Source organism: Chlorocebus sabaeus, chromosome 21 (genome assembly GCF_047675955.1).
Source record: "Chlorocebus sabaeus isolate Y175 chromosome 21, mChlSab1.0.hap1, whole genome shotgun sequence".
NCBI classification, from domain to species: Eukaryota; Metazoa; Chordata; class Mammalia; order Primates; family Cercopithecidae; genus Chlorocebus; species Chlorocebus sabaeus.
Genome location: NC_132924.1, coordinates 108,759,898 through 108,777,674, shown reverse-complemented (window position 1 = coordinate 108,777,674; position 17,777 = coordinate 108,759,898). Strand labels below are relative to the sequence as shown.

Here is a 17,777-nt window from a genome sequence, read left to right as displayed (position 1 = left end):
TCTTTATCAAATTTGCTTAAAGTTGCCTTTAAAGTTCCATTAAGTCAGACATAAAGTACATGGTACACAATCTTTCACATTAATATTTACATATCACAAACACTCATGTACCATCTTTTAATAAATAAAAAGCAGCTAGTTTTCCTTCCAACATCAGAACAAATCTGTTTGTTCAGCTATACAATAAATGAGGTAGTTGGCTTCACATTTGGGGTCCGCGGTATTTGAAAAAGTCTCTAAACACTAGAATCACTCTCAGGACAGCAAGAAACTCAAAACCATGAGAACACAAAAGGAACCGAGACCACCTGAGTACACAGGTAGCTCAGTGGGGCTGTCCTCACTGAACGAACACTGAACACACCTGCATGCACTATTTACATGGCACCTTTTTTGGTCCCAGTCCTGTACAATTGTGTAAGATGATGCAACAGCACTGTACCTTTCATAAGATCCTCCCACTGAGGCTGTGATTCAGGCAGGCCCAGGACCCAGGGTTTGCAGTGTCCCACTCTGGGAATTTCCAGAAGGTCTCGCTGTTCTCAGTTCATTTTTCTTTCCCTGTGCCTTGCAAAACATGCCATATATTAGGTCTTCAATGCTTGACTAAATACACTGCAACCAGATTTGGGAAAGGTATAAACTGAACACTTGAAAATCTAAGTGTCACAAACTCCCTATTAAGACCAGGCAAGATCTCAAAATATTTTCCCTTCACCACCCTATTCCTTTCCATAAGGCAAAGCCCTAATAGTCAATAGGGAAAAAAAGAACTCATTCATCTGTAAGGAATGGAAATGCTACATGCAAAACCCAAGACTGGAAGTTTAAGAAAAGCCTCATTTGCTTCCAGTACAGTATATAACATTCCTTCAGGAGGAATAACTCAGAAAGGCATTAAAAATGTGAGAGACCTCAGCAGAAAAACAAACACCAGCATAGTATCTAGGGAGTGAACGGCTTAGTGGAAATGAAAACATTACACATGTGTACATATGCTCTATGAGGCAACATGTATAGACAACTAGAAAAACCACACAGCCTACTTTTCTCTATAGTCACACAAACTCATTGAGTTAGAAAAGAAGAAATAAAATTGCTTCTTTAAATCAGAATCAGGTAACTGCTTAAATACATAAAATATCAAATCAGAAGAAAGGTCTAAAGATATAATTTTGGTAACTTCAAAAAATTCAGCCTCTTTTGACAATTTTAAATAAGGTTTTTTTTTTCTTGCTTTGTTTTTGTTTTGTTTGGGAGGATTACAGTTTAGGGATAAGCTTTTCAAGTTAACTGTATTTATTAAGTTTCCAGCACCAATCCTGAAGTCTTGTATTTCACATGTCAGAGTGATCTGCACTAGTATTTTGAGCAACTCTCATTTTATGATCAGATGTGGCAGAAGTTTTCCTACCCATATTAGTAGGAGTTTTCAAACATTTTTTAAAGGAAAAAAAAAAAGGCATATCTTGTGGTGCTTCTTCCCACCGCTCCATTGATTTGTGTGGCAAGGGTTCCTACAAAATTCCCAGGGAAGGGGTAACTTTCAGTGTCACAAACCCCATTCACAGTAAGGATTTTCAACTACACCCTAAAACTATGATGGTTCTGGGTTCCTCCAACATATAGCTCAGTGAAGATCATCTTGCCTGAGAACTCTGAGGTCCTTTTCATTGCTGCCAAGAACATAAAACTAGGAGAGGGCATCTGAATGGTGAATGCGAAGTCAGCCTGCGCTGTGTAGCAGTATACATGATGAAGCTGAACTTAAGAACTGATCTGCTGGATGGATCCTACTGGTAGAAATGATCTCCTTGGCAAGGTTAAGTGTCACCCCGAAGGGAAGCCCTAAGTCCAAATGAGCCTTGTTCATAAGGTATAATACAAAGAGACCTAACTTCTAATAGCTAAGTGACCTCCCATCCCAAAGCAGCCACTCTGGGAGACCACATTCACCATAGCAATGCTATCATGGTTGGTAACAAGGAATCTCTCTAAAAAACAGCTTTCTAAGCTTCTAGCATTTTTAATACCCACAAGGTAAACCTTCATCCTTTGGGGCTCTAGTTCATTGCGCTAACAATTCAAGATCAAATCTTGTGAGCCAGATGGTATGATCCAGGTAGATACTATAAATTTTCATCAGTATCAAAAACAGTGACTACAGAATAATGACAAATTTTTTGTGTGGTTCATAAGCTGATTCCAAAAGTGACTGCAGAACTAGCCAAAAAGCAACAAGTTTGTACTAATAGCTACTATTTATTAGATAGTCTGCAAAGCACTGTGCAACATTACATACATTATCTCAATAATTTTTTTATGAAAACCCCATGAGGTGGATATTTACGTCCACATCTACAGATTATGCAAGAGTTTCTGAAAGAATAAACTACAAACCCCTCTGACACGCAATTTACCTATTAAATGAACCTAAAAGTTTAAAAAAGCTGGGCGCAGTGGCTCATGCCTATAATCCCAGCACTTTGGGAGGCCGAAGTGGGCAGATCAGTTGAGGCCAGGAGTTTGAGACCAGTTTGGCCAACATGGTGAAACCTTGTCGTTACTAAAAATACAAAAATTAGCCAGGTGTTGTGGCAGGCACCTGTAATCCCAGCTACTTGGGAGGATGCAGCACGAGAATCACTTGAACCCAGGAAGAAGGGGATGCAGTGAGCTGAGACTGTGCCACTGTACTCCAGCCTGGGCAGCAGAGTGAGATTCTGTCTTGAAAAAAAAAAAAAGAATAAGCCACTTGCCCATGATCACGCTGCTAAGAAAAGTCAAACCATAATTTAATCCTACTGTGTCTCACACACAAAGACAACCTTGACAGGAATAAAACTGACTTCCATGTAGGAGAGATGCAAGTTGTCAAAGAGAAGCAGAATCACTTTATCACATACAGAATCAGTGTCATTACTGTCTGAAAAAAGATGCTCTGCACAATTCTGCCAATGTATTGATTCTGAACCTGCCATGTCTTCAAAAATGGCATTACTAGTGAAGCTGTTCAACAAGCCCTCTGAAACAAAACAGCTAGTGAAATGGGTATTTTATATTTAGTCTAAATTAACTTTTAGGACTTTATCTTATAGCTCTATCCTGAATTGATATGTTTAATAACATTAGGAATGAGGTTATCATTGTAATAGCAAAAGAACAACCTAAGCATTCATCAGTAGCAGATTAAACCAATTATGTTGTATCTATTCAAAAAAATATTAGGCAGTCAAAAAAAGAATGAGGTTCCTTGCCACTTACTTGCTGATATAGAATGATCTCCATTAAAAAAAAAAAAAAAGACGAGGGTCAGACCTCTGTGTATAGTTACTATTTGTGTTACACATGTTTGTTTAGGCACAGACTCTTTCTCAAAAGTATAAGGCAAAGTGGTAACAGTAACTTGTCAAAGAGGAGCCAGGAGCCAGAGAACAGGGGTGGGAGAGGCCCTTTACATGAAATTTCTTTTGTATCTTGTCCTATGGGAAAAGTTAATTATTCAATTTTTTTTAATTTAAAAACAATACAAGCTGATTATACATTTGACAAATACAGGGAATTTCTGACTGCAGGAAAAAACAAAGCATCAACTACAAAGAGAAGCAGAAATTCTTCTTGAGCTGCTGATTTTACTATACATTTGGGCTACATTTTTTCTTAGAGAATCACTACAAAGTAATAGTATAAATACCTTTTTAATGTGAAAAGGTATAAAATCTCCTTTAAAAACTTTTCACTTATCCATCATATAACATCAAATGTACCTGTAATCCCAAGTATGATTCTTCTGAGAAGGAAAAGTCAGATCAAATACATCATTAAGGAAAAACATGCACACTAAATAGACTACGAACTCTACTGGGAAAAAGACCACTATCTTGCATATTTTTTCATTCCCCAATTCCTGACAGGATTCTCAGAATCATTTCTTAGTTGATGAACAGCAAATTGACTCATTGGTTAAATTAGAAACTACGGAGCTGCCTAACAGCAGTACAAAATAAATGAATAATTCACCAAAAACTAGCTCTACATATTAATTTTAATTACTTTGCAGCAACATAATTTAGTACCAAATGTTTAAAAAGTACCCATTACAATTGCTAAACTCTGAAGTCACTATTATTTGTATCTGACCAGCTATACAAAACTCATCAATTTTTCTCTTGACAAAAGGTAGTAAAAATCGCAAACAATAAAGAAGACACTACTCATTAAAAGTCATGTTTACTAATCTAGCACCATAATTCCAGTCTTAGAACCTCCCATGCAGTTGGAAAGGGAATATGGGAAGAGGTGAGTATGTTGGAAATGTAGTAGTTCTCAAATTGGGGCCCCATTTTGCTTGCTCTAAAGCAAAAAACACAGGGTCTAGCAAAGAAGAGAAGTGCTGAGGCTGGAGACGAAAACAAAAGCTTTTGGTTCAGATGGTAAAGGAGGCCCTCAAGAGCAGTAGAATCAATGTATCCCGAAGGCAGTGCTGGAGGCAGTCTCATGCACTAGGGGGTTTCTTCTTGGCATCCAAGTCCTTTTTAATTTCTTCAAGTTTTTTAGCCAGGTTTGGTATCTTTAAAGAGAAAAAAGATTATTATAATTTTGCATCTACCTAATCAATATTCTTGTACTTCTTTTCCTCCAAAGATAAATGGTTTTACAAGCTTTTATCTTCCTCCGAAAGAGATGTGCTAAATAGTGGTTCTTTTTGCTTTCTTTTTTGAGATAGGGTCTCTGTCACTCAGGCTGGAGCGCAATGGTGCAAACATAGGTCACTGTAGCCTTGACCTCCAGAGCTCAAGCGATCCTTCCCACCCCAGTCCCACAAGTAGTTGGGACCACGGACATGCCACCACACCTGGCTAATTTTTGTATTTTTTGTAAAGATGGGCTTTCGCCACATTGCCCAGGCTGGTCTCAAACTCCTGAGTTCAAGCAATCTGCCCACCTCGGCCTCCCAAAGTGCTAGGATTACAGGCGTGAGCCACTAAACCCGGCCCATAGTGGTATTTCTTAGCCTCATAACTGCATAGAAAGATATCAGAAGTTGTCAGATAAGTATGCTCCTCTCTGAAAGCCACTTCTACTTTTGTATACCCACTTCCACTCGATCTGGTGCCAAGTAAAGGTTGTGCATATAAACAATAAATGTGACATAATATAGCCTTTGCCTAGAAAACTATATGACTCAAACGAAGGTTGACAAAGGGACTCCCTTTGTCATACAAAAAGCTTTACAACAAAACAAATCAATAACACGTTTCCCTTGCTTGTCTTTTTCAAACACCTGTCCAGAATCCCCATTCATAGGCTGCTGTACCACCTGGTTTTCAACATCGCCATCTATAAAGTGAGGTTAATACAACTTCACAAAACTCTGTCCTCAAATGTGCTACCCTTAGAATTTTGAAGATGGAATATAGATCTATATTTTTCAGTCCCGCTACCCAGATGCATCTCCAAAATTCTAAGTTATCTCCACTACTGGGTAGTGGGGCTAAAAATATTATCCAATTAATCTTTAAATTCTCACTTATCACATGATTTCCCAAAGAATTTTAAGAGCCCAACTTAATATTACTCTGAGCTAACAAGCCACAGCTAAGGATCTTCATGAGCCCAGCTGAACTGAAGGCATTTTTCCCTCTTGCGGTGGTACGGAAGAGGACAGATGTTTCATGAGCTGTATTACTTTTTCAAACAATGGCAAACCATTCTACAATATTCAGGAGTTTGCCTCAGCCCTATGGACCTCATTTATGGTGGAAGTCACACCTTACCTCAAACAAAGAAAAGTCACTCTAAAACAGCTACATGGAATCAAGGCAGTCATGGATATGGCGACTTACGTCATAGTTCTGAGCCAGATACATTCCAACCACGTTGCCCAATGTAAATCCAAGCTGAAAAAATAGAATAGTAAGAGTTACAGTGCATACCGAGTCCTGTGCCAGTATGATTCCAAATTAAAATACACAGTATCTTCCTAAGAAGCTTAGGACAGTTAGAAGACCTTAATGTCCAGTCTAGGGCTATGTACAACATAAGAGTCACATTTTTCTTCTATAAACACAGAGATACCCTCTCCAGAGGCTAAAGAGTATACAAAAGAATAAATGGGGACACCAACCAAACATAAGGAAAAAATAAAACCGCAAAAAATAATAAATGGTAACACTGTATAAATCTACCCTAAATTCTCTTATCCCCTTACAACTCACATAAATACTTGACTACAAGTTCTGGAAACTCAAGCCAAAGTTCAGATTTTTCTTGTTGAATGCTGCAATTTTTTGTCTTTTTTTGGTTATGGATATTGTTATTCCTTTTCAAATCAAATAAAAGTTATTCAGTTTTTAAAGTATTCACTCAAGGCCGGGCACAGAGGCTCACACCTATAATCCCAGCACTTTGGGAGGCCAAAGTGGTGGATCACTTGAGGCCAGGAGTTTGAAACCAGCCTGGCCAACATGGTGAAACTTCGTCTCTACTAAAAATACAAAAATTAGCCAGGTGGGGTGGCTCACACCTGTAATTCCAGCTACTCGGGAGGCTGAGGCAGGAGAATCACTTGAAACCGGGAGGCAGAGGTTGCAGTGAGCTGAGATCATGCCACTGCACTCCAGCCTGGGAGACAGAGCAAGACTCCGTCTCAAAATAAATAAATAAATATTCAGCCAAATCATAGGATCTCAGAGAATGAAGGAACTCTTCACAGTTTACAATCTCTTCATAGTTCAAACAGAGGAACTTGAGGCCCAGGATGGAAAGGGACTTCTCCAAGGACATTCACAACAAGGAGGACAAGACAATCTACATTAGCTTCACACTCAAAAACTAAAATATGTGATGACAGAAAAGAAAGAAAACTCTGACACACCACTGAGAGCACATATGGCTTAGCACTCTGCCACAGGTACAGTCTAACATGCTAACAGGTACAGTCTGGCAGAATATTTAAGGTCGGTAGGAAACACAGTGACAAGAGACAGGTGCAACATTTAGAAAACTTTAAATATTTATCCCATTTGGTGACTATTTTCCTAAACAAAAACTGGTTCATGAAATTTAGATATACCCAAAAGGACCAACGCTCCTCAGCTTTGAGTTTAATGATAACAATTCCCTGTTTTCCTCTGGTAATTAAGAGGCTCCATCTGGAGCTTAATTTTTCATTTTATAAATTCAAACTAGCATGAATTTTTTTCACCATTTTCTTTAATCAGTGTTGCTTTTATTCAATCAATACACAGCAGAGAGGTTTTAAAAAAATAAAGTGTGGCACTTAACACCATCAATCACACATGGCGTGACTGAACCTTATCTTCAAGTTGGAGATGCACATAGGGGAACAGAATGCAGCTGGGTTCTTGGTACGCTTTAAACTTACTAAGCTTGAAACACCAAAAGCATAATTTAAATTGGTTTGTTATTAGCAATAAGAAACATAGAAGAAGCTATCTAATCTCTAATCATAGACCATTCTGATCATTTGATTAATCAGATATGGCCTGCAAACTCCTACTTTTACCAATGTTGCACCTTGAAGCAGAATGATTTTTTTCTCCTATGGGATGAAACCAGGTAGGAAGAGGTTTTCCAAATCCAGAAGGAGTATTAAATTTGCTTAAAAGAAGAGAAAAAAAAAAAAAAAATGAAAGTATTAGCTCTAACACCAAAAAGAAAAAACATGGGATTTAAAAACTTTCAAAAAAAATAATCGAGTTCGGTTCCACCACTATCAGGCAGTGTGCCTAAAAGCAAGACACTTAACCTCTCTGGAGCTTTGCTGATTTGAGCTTCCTGATTTATAAAACATTGTACTCACAATGTAATGTCCAGCTCCAACATTCTAAGATTCCTAGTTCTTACCATATCTGTCTCTAAACAAATGTGGCATGTCTAACGTGGCTTCATTTTGGTAACTTCGCCAGGCATCAGGGCACATGAAAAACTCATGATTATTTTAAAACACAACACAAAACGAAAACCATAAGCCTCTAAACAAGTCATATCCAATTCCAGTTTCAGAATACTACCAGATCTACCAAAGGGGTCTTGTAAGATTAAATATACAAGAAAAATGTCACTAAGAGAAATGTTTCCGAATACTACCGGATCTACCAAAGGGGTACTGTAAGATTAAATACACAAGAAAAATGTCACTAAGGGAAAAATGCATGAAGCTAGAAAAGCATATACAGCATGTTGTTCATGGGATGGTCAATAGGGATATTTACACACACACAAAAAACCTAAATCTGAGGAACAGTGACTCAGTCTGAGAGGTTAGACTGGAGTCAGATTATAGGAGGTCTTGGATGAGTCTGAAACCTCTTTGTAGGCCAAGAATGCCTAACTTCTTCCTGGCCAAGACCTGGAAACCTCATCAGTAGTTCTGTCAGGTGAATGCCATCACAATGCCCTGCTTCCCCTACACGGTCACCCGTTAGTATTCCCTGTAGAGAAGACTGTGGCATAAGGAGTGCAATGCTTTCTTCCCAAGCTCAATACTAAGTGCATTACTATCACACCCTCTCTGCAATAATTTTGAGACTTTAGGGGTATGAAAAAGTAGCTTCTTTTCACAGGAACATTGGGGACAATTAATGGTACAACACTGCAAGTTTGAAAACAGAGGACTGAGATGAGGAAAGTAGTGTACAGGAAAAATAGATGGGAAGAAGATGCTGGAGCTAAGAGCCCCAAAAGGGAAGTCTAGACTGGCACAGAGCAGTACACAACAGAAGAATTGCATTGTCAGCTCTATAAATAGAGAGTACACTAAGAATCAGTGAAGCTCCACAATCCATTATCCACAATTCTGAAACCCAACTCAATCCAAACTACATTACATCATAACTCATTTGGTAACAAAAGCATACCTGACCTGAACTAGCAGCAGACTATTTATAGTCATTATCACATTTTAGTGTGAATAATCATTTTTTGCTATAGCAATAGAAATCTTTAAATATAGGATCCTGCCTTAGACCTCCTCACTGGAGAATATGTCTCACAGCAAAAATATTAATACATTTGATTACAAAGTGCTATCCCTGATGCTGCTGGGGGTGTTAAGTACCGAGGTACATGATGCAGCTTATTACTTTTCTAAAATCTAAAAGAAATCTGATTTCCCAAATACTTACGGCCCCTAAAGATTTTGATTAAGGGACTGCAGACCTTAATATACTAAAAATCAACTTCATATTTAGCCCCATGAAAGGATTAAAAATGATCTCTGCCCTTAGATAACTTATATGATGAATAGGAAGAAATGCTAGGTAAAATAGTTGTATAACAACAGAAGGCAGGACCCCGCACAGGATTTTCAATGTTAACAGATGCTCCAAAAATCAGAACTAGGCCATGCATTAAGTGGCAAAATGAATGATACAGAAGTGATTCTTTTAAAATCATACTTGAAAAATATGTACCTCAGGTTGATATTAAAGGCTCTAAATATGCTAAGTGTTCACATTTAAACTGGTGATATGGTTTGGCTGTGTCCCCACCCAAATCTCATCTTGAATTCCTACATGTTGTGGGAGGGACCCAGTGGGAGGTAACTGAATCATGGGGGCAGGTATTTCCCATGCTGTTCTCATGACAGTGAGTAAGTCTCATGAGATCTGATGGTTTTATAAAGAGGAGTTCCTCTGTACAAGCTCTCTCTTTGTCTGCTGCCATCCATGTAAGACGTGACTTGCTCCTCCTTGCTTTCTGCCATGATTGTGAGGCCTCCCTAGCCATGTGGAACTGTAAGTCCATTAAACTCTTTTTCCCATATAAATTACCCAGTCTCGGGTATGTCTTTATCAGCAGTGTGAAAATGGCAAGTGAAAATGGCAAGTGTGAAATGCCAGTGTGAAACTGGCAAGGGAAACGTGAAGAATACTGAATGTGGAAAATCAAGGCACAAGATGGGAATGGAGATGTAATGACTGGCATAAAAGAAACAGGCCTGACTGGAAAAGAGAATTTCAGTTAAAGAATGGAGAGAATTAAGTATGGAAAGCTGGGCAGGGCTAGATGATGGGCTTCAAACAGCAGGTAGGGCAGCCAGGCACAATGGCTGTGCTTGTAATCCCAGCACTTCGGGAGGACAAGGCGACAGGATAGCCTGAGCCCAAGAATTTGAGACCAGACTGGGCATCATGGTGAAACTACATCTCTACCAACAAAATGCAAAATTAGCCGAGTGTGGTGGCATACATCTGTAGTCCCAGCTACTCTGGAGGCTGTGGTGGGAGGATCACTTGAGCCCAGGAGGTAGAGGTTACAGTGAGCTGAGATTACGCCACTGCACTCCAGCCTGGGCAACAGAGGCAGGGGAGTTTCCTTCACCTGCAGTTGTGGTAGGGAGCCACGGACTATTCTTTGCCCGCAGCAACATGATGAAAGCACTGCCTGAGAAGCATTCTCCTGGTACCTATACTCAGAAAAGGCTGAGGAAGCAAGGATCTACTAGATGATGAAAAGATGTAGGAATTAAAAACGTAATTTTTTTTTTTTTTTTAAGAAAACCAAGTACCTATTAGAGAAAAGCTGATTACTGTGGTGGCAAGCAAACAAGACTGAATTGTTTCTATTGATCAATAAAGATCAATGGAATAGAGTGGAGAGCCCAGGAATACACCATAAAGGCTTATTATGGTCAAGTGATTTTCAACAAGAGTGCCAAGGCACTCAATACGGAAAGAACAGTCTTTCCAAGAAATGGTGCTGGGAATAATCTTTTCAAGAAATGGTGCTGGGACAATGGGATATCCACATGCAAAGAATAAAGATGGACTCCCACCTCACACTATATACAAAAATTAACTCAAAATGAATTAAAAACCTAAATGTAAGAGCTAAAACTATAAAACTCTTCGAAGAAATCATAGGCGTAAACCTTCATGAGTGGGGCTGGGCAAATAGTTTTCTCAGATATGACACCAAAAGTACAAGTAACCAAAAAAAAAAAAAAAAAATTGGACTTCATCAAAATTAAAAATGTCTGTGTTTCAGAGAATACCATCAAGAAAGTCAAAAGACAACACACAAAATGAGAGAATATTTTCAAATATATATCTGATAAGAGATCTGCATCCAGAATATATAAATAATTCTTACAACTGAATGACACAAAAAAACTCAATTTAAAAATGGGCAAATTGGCCAGGCACAGTGGTTCACGCCTATAATACCACACTTTGGGGGCCAAGGTGGGTGGATCACCTGAGGTCAAGAGTTCAACACCAGCCTGGCCAACTTGGTGAAACCCCGTCTCTACTAAAAATACAAAAATCAGCCAGGCATGGTGGTGGATGCCTGTAGTCCCAGCTACTTGGGAAGCTGAGGCAGGATAAACTGCTCGAACACAGGAAGCAGAGGTTGCAGTGAGCTGAGATTGCACCACTGCACTCCAGCCTGAGTGACAGAGCGCGACTCCATCTCAAAAATAAATAAATAAAATTAAATTAAAATTAAAATGGGCAAATGACATGAAAGGATTTCTCCAAAGATACAAATAGTCCACAAGCACATGAAAAGATGCTCAACATCATTAGTCACTGAGGAAATGCAAAGCAAAAGCATAAGGAACCACGTCACACCCACTAGAATTGTTTTAACAAAAACAACAGCTACAACAAATGTTGGCGAGGATGTGGAGAAATTGAAACTGTCACACATTACTGGTGAAAATGTAAAATGGTGCAGCTACTCTGGAAAACAGTCCAAAAGTTCCTCAAAGAGTTGAGCATAAAGTTACCATATGATGCAGCAATCCCTCCTTAGGGTATATACCCAAGAGAACTAAAATACACATCCACACAAAAACCTGCACACAAATATTCCCAGCAAGATTACTCATCATAGCCAAAAGTGGAAACATCTTGAATGTCCATCAACTGGTGAAATAATTAACAAAATAGAAATAAACGTAACAAACAAGGTGCAAGATAATTATTCAGAAGTTAATGAAAAGACATGAGACCTAAATAAATGAAGAAATGGATCATAACAGTGAAATAGTAAGGCCAGGCACGGTGGCTCACACCTGTCATCCCAGCACTTTGGGAGGCGGAGGCGGGCAGATCACATGAGGCCAGGAGTTTGAGACCAACCTAGCCAATATGGCGAAACCCTGTGTCTACTAAAAATACAAAAATTAGCTGGGGATGGTGGCACACGTCTGTAATCCCAGCTGCTTGGGAGGGTAAGGCACGAGAATTGCCTGAACCCAGGAGGCATTGGTTGCAGTGAGCTGAGATTGCGTCACAGCATTCCAGCCTGGGTGACAGAGGACTCTGTCTCAAACACAAAACAAAACGAAGACATAATAGTGTAAAGGTTTCAAGAGCATAAGTCATCAGGAGGGCCTCATGGAAAAAATATCAGAGTGGGACCATGAAGAGTATTTAGAAAGGTAAAAAGGATAAAAGGAAAACCAGCCAGGTACAGTGGCTCACACTTGTAATCCTAGCACTTTGGGAGGCCAAGGTGGGTAAATGACTTGAGGTCAGACGTTCGAGGCCAGCCTGGCCAACATGGTAAAACCCCATCTCTACAAAAAAAATAAAATTAGCCAGGCGTAGTGGCACATGCCTGTAATCCCAGCTACTTGGGAGGCTGAGGTAGGAGAATCACTTGAACCCAGGAGGCGGAGGGTGCAGTGAGCCAAGATGGCACCACTACACTCCAGCCTGGGTGATAGAGTGATATTCTGTCTCAAAAACAAACAAACAAAAGCAATAAATCACAATAACAGCATCACAGGCAGTGTGCACAAAGCCCCCAGCAGTGCTATCATGTTAGCTTCCCTCCGAAAGCATCCTTAAAATAACTCTAGCTAAACCTTACGAATAAGGAAGCAGTAGCTTTCCTCAGGTAGTGTTGGTTACTATCTGCAAAGAGGTGTCTTCTACTGTGGTAAAAGAAAGAGGGGGTGCTCACTTTGGCAGCACATATACTAAAACTGGAATGATACAGAGATCAGAATGGCCCCTGCGCAAAGAGGACATGCAAATTCCTGAAGCAATGCATTTTTTAAAAACAGTCTAGGAGCAGTGGCTCAAGCCCATAATCCAACACTTTGAGAAGCTGAGGTGGGAGGATTGCTTCAGCCCAGGAGTTCAAGACCAGCCTGGGCAATATAGTGAGACCCTATCTCTACTATTAAAAAAATAATAATAATGAGGAAAAAAACTGCAGTAAAAGAAAAGGGAAAAATCACAGGAACAAGGTCTCTTCAAGATAGAGACAATGGGCAAATATTTTAACCTGAGGAGCAATATGAACAATGGAAGGAAGATATCACCAACACAAGCAAATACAGTGGTTTTCAAACTGTGCTCCACAAATCACAACTGTAGGAGAAACATCTTAGAGGGTTCCTGAATGTGTAATGACAATGCACCTGCTTAACTTGTGACTGTTTCATCACTTCTAAACCTTTCCGATCACCTACCCTTCTGTAAGAAGCTAATCCCCACTTCTGAGAAGTAACCAATCAGGGTTCAAATGACACCCTGCAAAAGAAAAACTGAACACTATCTGAATCCTTGTTGAGTGCCCCTGTTTTTAAGTTCTTTAATGTGTTAACTCATTTTTAATCCTCACAACAAAACTGTGAGGTGGGTTTGCATTTTCAGATGTGGAAATGGGAGCACAGAAAATTTCAATAGCCCACCCACGCTACCACAGCTTGAAAATGATGGAAGGCAGGGTTCAAAGTGAGAAGTCTGACTCTGAAATTTAACCTCTTAAACACTAGAACGTGATGGTCATTGTTTTATAGATGAAATGACTGAACACAAAGAGAAATACTTGCTCAACTTTAGAGTCAGTGGCTCATTTGACAGAGGTGGAATCAATGTGAAAAGTAATGCTATTCACTTATTTAAAAAAAAAAAAAAAAAAAAGCCGTGAGGTGGGAGACCAGCGGGTGACAGAACACCAGGGTTCCAGTTACTTCTGAGCTAGGAATATAACGGACAGCATTAGCATCCCTCCTTAAACGCTGAAAATTCTGAATTCTCAGATCAGAATATGACCAGGCACAGTGTCTCATGCCTGTAATCCCAACACTGTAGGAGGCCTAGATGAGACCTGTCTCTACAAAAAAAAAAAAAAAAAAATTTAAAAATTAGTCAGGGGTAGTGGTGTGGGTCTGTAGTCCTAGCTACTACTAAAGAGGCTGAGATGGGAAGACTGCTTGAGGCCAGGAGTTAAAGACTGCTCTGAGCCATGATTGTGCCACTGGACTCTAGCCTAGGTGACAAAGAGAAACCTTGTCTCTAAAAAAAAAAAAAAAATTAACACACAGTAAAAGTTTATTGCAAAACCAAATAGACCCATTCTGCAAAACCACTTAGAAAGCTCACTGTAACTGAATCATGTCCTCTCAGTTTATCAATGAGCAACAGATACAGTAGGCAGCTCAATTACATCATCCTATACCCTGGAGCTAAGTGATACCGCTTTTAATCTAGTGTTTACTACAAGAAAATGACTGTCATTATTCTGAACTCACAAATTAACACCTAGTTAGGACACTACAGAAACTCCTAGAGGCAAAGAAGCAGCCGTCTTAGTTGGGCAGATTAAGGACACTCTTTTGACTAATTGGATTTAACAATCCATTACCATCTTTCAAAAGGACAGAAGAGGCACGTTTTGTGTTTTAATCTCTTTGATAAACATACAGCATTTGGGGCCGGGTGCAGAGGCTCACGCCTGTAATCCCAGCACTTTGGGAGGCTGAGGCAGGCGGATCCCGAGGTCAGGAGATGGAGACCATGCTGGCCAACAGGGTGAAACCCCGTCTCTGCTAAAACTACAAAAATTAGCTGGGCCTGCTGGCGCGCGCCAGCTACTCGGGAGGCTGAGGCAGGAGAATCGCTTAAACCCAAGAGGCGGAGGTTGCAGTGAGCTGAGATCGCTTCACTGCACTCCAGCCTGGCGACAGAGCAAGACTCCATCAAAAAAATAAAGACACAGCATTCGGGCGGGAGCGGTGGCTCACGACTGTAATCCCAGTACTTTCGGAGGCTGAGACGGGTTGATCACTTGAGGTCAGGAGTTCGAGACCTGCCTGGCCAACTCAGTGAAACCCCGTCTCTACTAAAAATACAAAAATTAGCCGGGCATCGTTGCGCGCGCCTGTAATTCCAGTTACTCGGGAGGCCGAGGAGAGAGAAGCGCTTGGACCCGGGAGGCGGAGGTTCCAGTGAGCCGAGATCGTGCCACTGCACTGCAGCCTGACGACATAGCGAGACTCCGTCTCAAAAAATAAAAAATAAAAAAAGAATTAGAGGTTGAAAGCACCAAGTTTTGAGTGCACAATAGCTTGGCAGAAAAACTTTCACTTGAAAATTTGATGAGCAAGTCCTCCTGGAACCTTCACTAAACAATCTTTGAAATATACCGAGTTTTGCCAGAAAACTCGTTTTTAACTCAAATAAGGAGCCAGGAGAAACAGTCTACTTACTCATGCTTAGTCATTTCGGGAAAAATTACGTGTATACCAGTGTCTGACTCATTCCTCCAAGTCTGAAAGGTCTGATGAGGACTTAGCCTCTCGGACTTCGTGAGGTGGCTAATTTACGGTTTATTTCTGGCCCTCCTACCTCCTCAGAAATGCCAGCTACCAGGGCTCCACAGCAGGGACCGGCCGGCGACTACGGAATGGAACAGGAGCGCAGAAAGAAAGGGGGGCGGACTACGAAAAATCATCAAGGACCACACAAGCTTTAATACAAGTATTACACAATGAGCGCGGGGCGCGGCGCACAATAAGTAGCTCTGGAAACGCACACTCTCTGACACCTCAAAGTTTTAGGGACTTGGATGGATGCAGAAAAATAGGGGCAAAGGGATTTTCTGGGGAGGCAGGAAGAAAACGGTCGCCCTGAGAGGCGACGACCAGGCGCGGGGGCCGAAGGGACCGCGGGACCCACGCCCAGGCCGGGTCGGCGGGGTCGGCAGTCCTCGAGGGGGAAATGGGATCCGAGGCACGCCCCAGGCAGCGGGCCCCGCTCTTCGGCAGCTCCACTCACCAGGAACTGGAGCATGATGTCGGTGGGGAGGGCGAGGAGGGCGCGAAGGACTGCTGCAGCTCCGCGGGCCGGTCCGAGCCTACCTCCCCATGCGCGGGGGGCGGAACGCCCCGTCGACTTCCGGGTCACACCCCGCCCCGCCCCGCCTCGCTCCTCCCGCCCAGCCCGCGCCCGGAAACGACTCGCAGCGTCGCAGCGCCCTGGTTCCCCCCGGCGGAGCGCGTCGGCCTCACAACCTGAACCAGCGGGGCAGCGAGCGCGCGACAAGACTTGCGAGGAGCCAAGTCCCGAGCCTGGTTGGGCAGCTTTGAGCATCCCGCCTCTGTAAACCTCGGCCGGGGCCCAGGAATCTGTGTTATTCTCAGCAGGCGGACGATTCTGATACACAGCCCAGCTTAGGGCTCTCTGGCCTGGAAGGACTGCATGAGCAGCGGGTCCCATCCCTAGGTTCGCAGCTGAATCGTGGGAGCTTTTGCAACATCCTCTACCAGTGCCCAGCTGGACTTTGTGGGGAAGAAAGGAGGCTTGTAGCTCGCAAAGCTCCGCAGGTGTGCTGTGTCATCAGCGTTGAGGACCCAAGGTAGAGGCTGGGTGTTTAAGAGGCTCGGATGGGCCGGGCGCGGTGGCTCAAGCCTGTAATCCCAGCACTTTGGGAGGCCGAGACGGCTGGATCACGAGGTCAGGAGATCGAGACCATCCTGGCTAACACGGTGAAACCCCGTCTCTACTAAAAAATACAAAAAACTAGCCGGGCGAGGTGGCGGGCGCCTGTAGTCCCAGCTACTCGGGAGGCTGAGGCAGGAGAATGGCGTGAACCCGGGAGGCGGAGCTTGCAGTGAGCCGAGATCCGGTCACTGCACTCCAGCCCGGGCAACAGAGCAAGACTCCGTCTCAAAAAAAAAAAAAAAAAAAAAAGAGGCTCGGATGGCGGGCTTTGGAGTCTGGTGATACCGGATGGGGCCCATGCTGCCGTGTGCCGCACGCCAGTCACTGAGATGATGAGTTTTGCAGCAGAGAAAGGGTTTATTCACCAGGCAGCCAGCCGAGGAGACGGGAGAACAGATCTCAAATCTGCCTCCCCAAAGATGGGTTTTAGGGATATTTATGGGATAAAGGAGCAAGGTGGTCTGAGGTGTGGGGAAAGGCGATTGGAGGTCAGGAGAAGTTTGTCAATGGGTGATCTGCGGGAGGTAGTCAAGCTTCATGGCTCTTCATAGGATACATGGTCACAAAAGGGCATCCTTAGAATGATCTGAGGGTGGAGGTTTTGGCCCTCTAATGTCAGAAGGACACCCATAAGGCTTTCATGCAGGCCCAGTTGAGGGGTTGGTGGTCCCGGCTGTACAAGAACTGACCCAGGCCGGGCGCGGTGGCTCAATCCTGTAATCCCAGGACTTTGGGAGGCTGAGACGGGCGGATCACGAGGTCAGGAGATCGAGACCATCCTGGCTAACACGGTGAAACCCCGTCTCTACTAAAAAATACAAAAAACTAGCCGGGCGAGGTGGCGGGCGCCTGTAGTCCCAGCTACTTGGGAGGCTGAGGCAGGAGAATGTCCTGAACCTGGGAGGCAGAGCTTGCAGTGAGCTGTGATCCGGCCTCTGCACTCCAGCCTGGGCAACAGAGCGAGAGACTTCCTCTCAAAAAAAAAAAAAAAAAAAAAAAAAGAACTGACCCCAACTTCCTGAAAAACAAGAAACCTTATCAAGCAACCCAGATGTCAGAGATGTT

At 42.3% G+C, this 17,777-nt stretch overlaps 1 protein-coding gene and 1 non-coding gene across 2 annotated transcripts; one reads left to right on the top strand and one right to left on the bottom strand.

The window, feature by feature from the left end:
- Positions 1-4,214: 4,214 nt before the first annotated feature.
- STMP1 (short transmembrane mitochondrial protein 1) lies at positions 4,215-16,175 on the bottom strand. Its single transcript, XM_007983027.3, has 3 exons — positions 16,047-16,175; positions 5,847-5,900; positions 4,215-4,570 (listed from the first exon to the last, which is right to left on the bottom strand). Exons 1-3 carry the CDS (start codon positions 16,059-16,061, stop codon positions 4,496-4,498), a joined length of 144 nt encoding a protein of 47 aa, XP_007981218.2. The 5' UTR covers positions 16,062-16,175; the 3' UTR covers positions 4,215-4,495.
- On the top strand, positions 12,935-13,038 carry LOC119621628 (U6 spliceosomal RNA). Its single transcript, XR_005238175.1, has one exon. It is a non-coding gene; the product is annotated as a U6 spliceosomal RNA (small nuclear RNA).
- Positions 16,176-17,777: the final 1,602 nt, after the last annotated feature.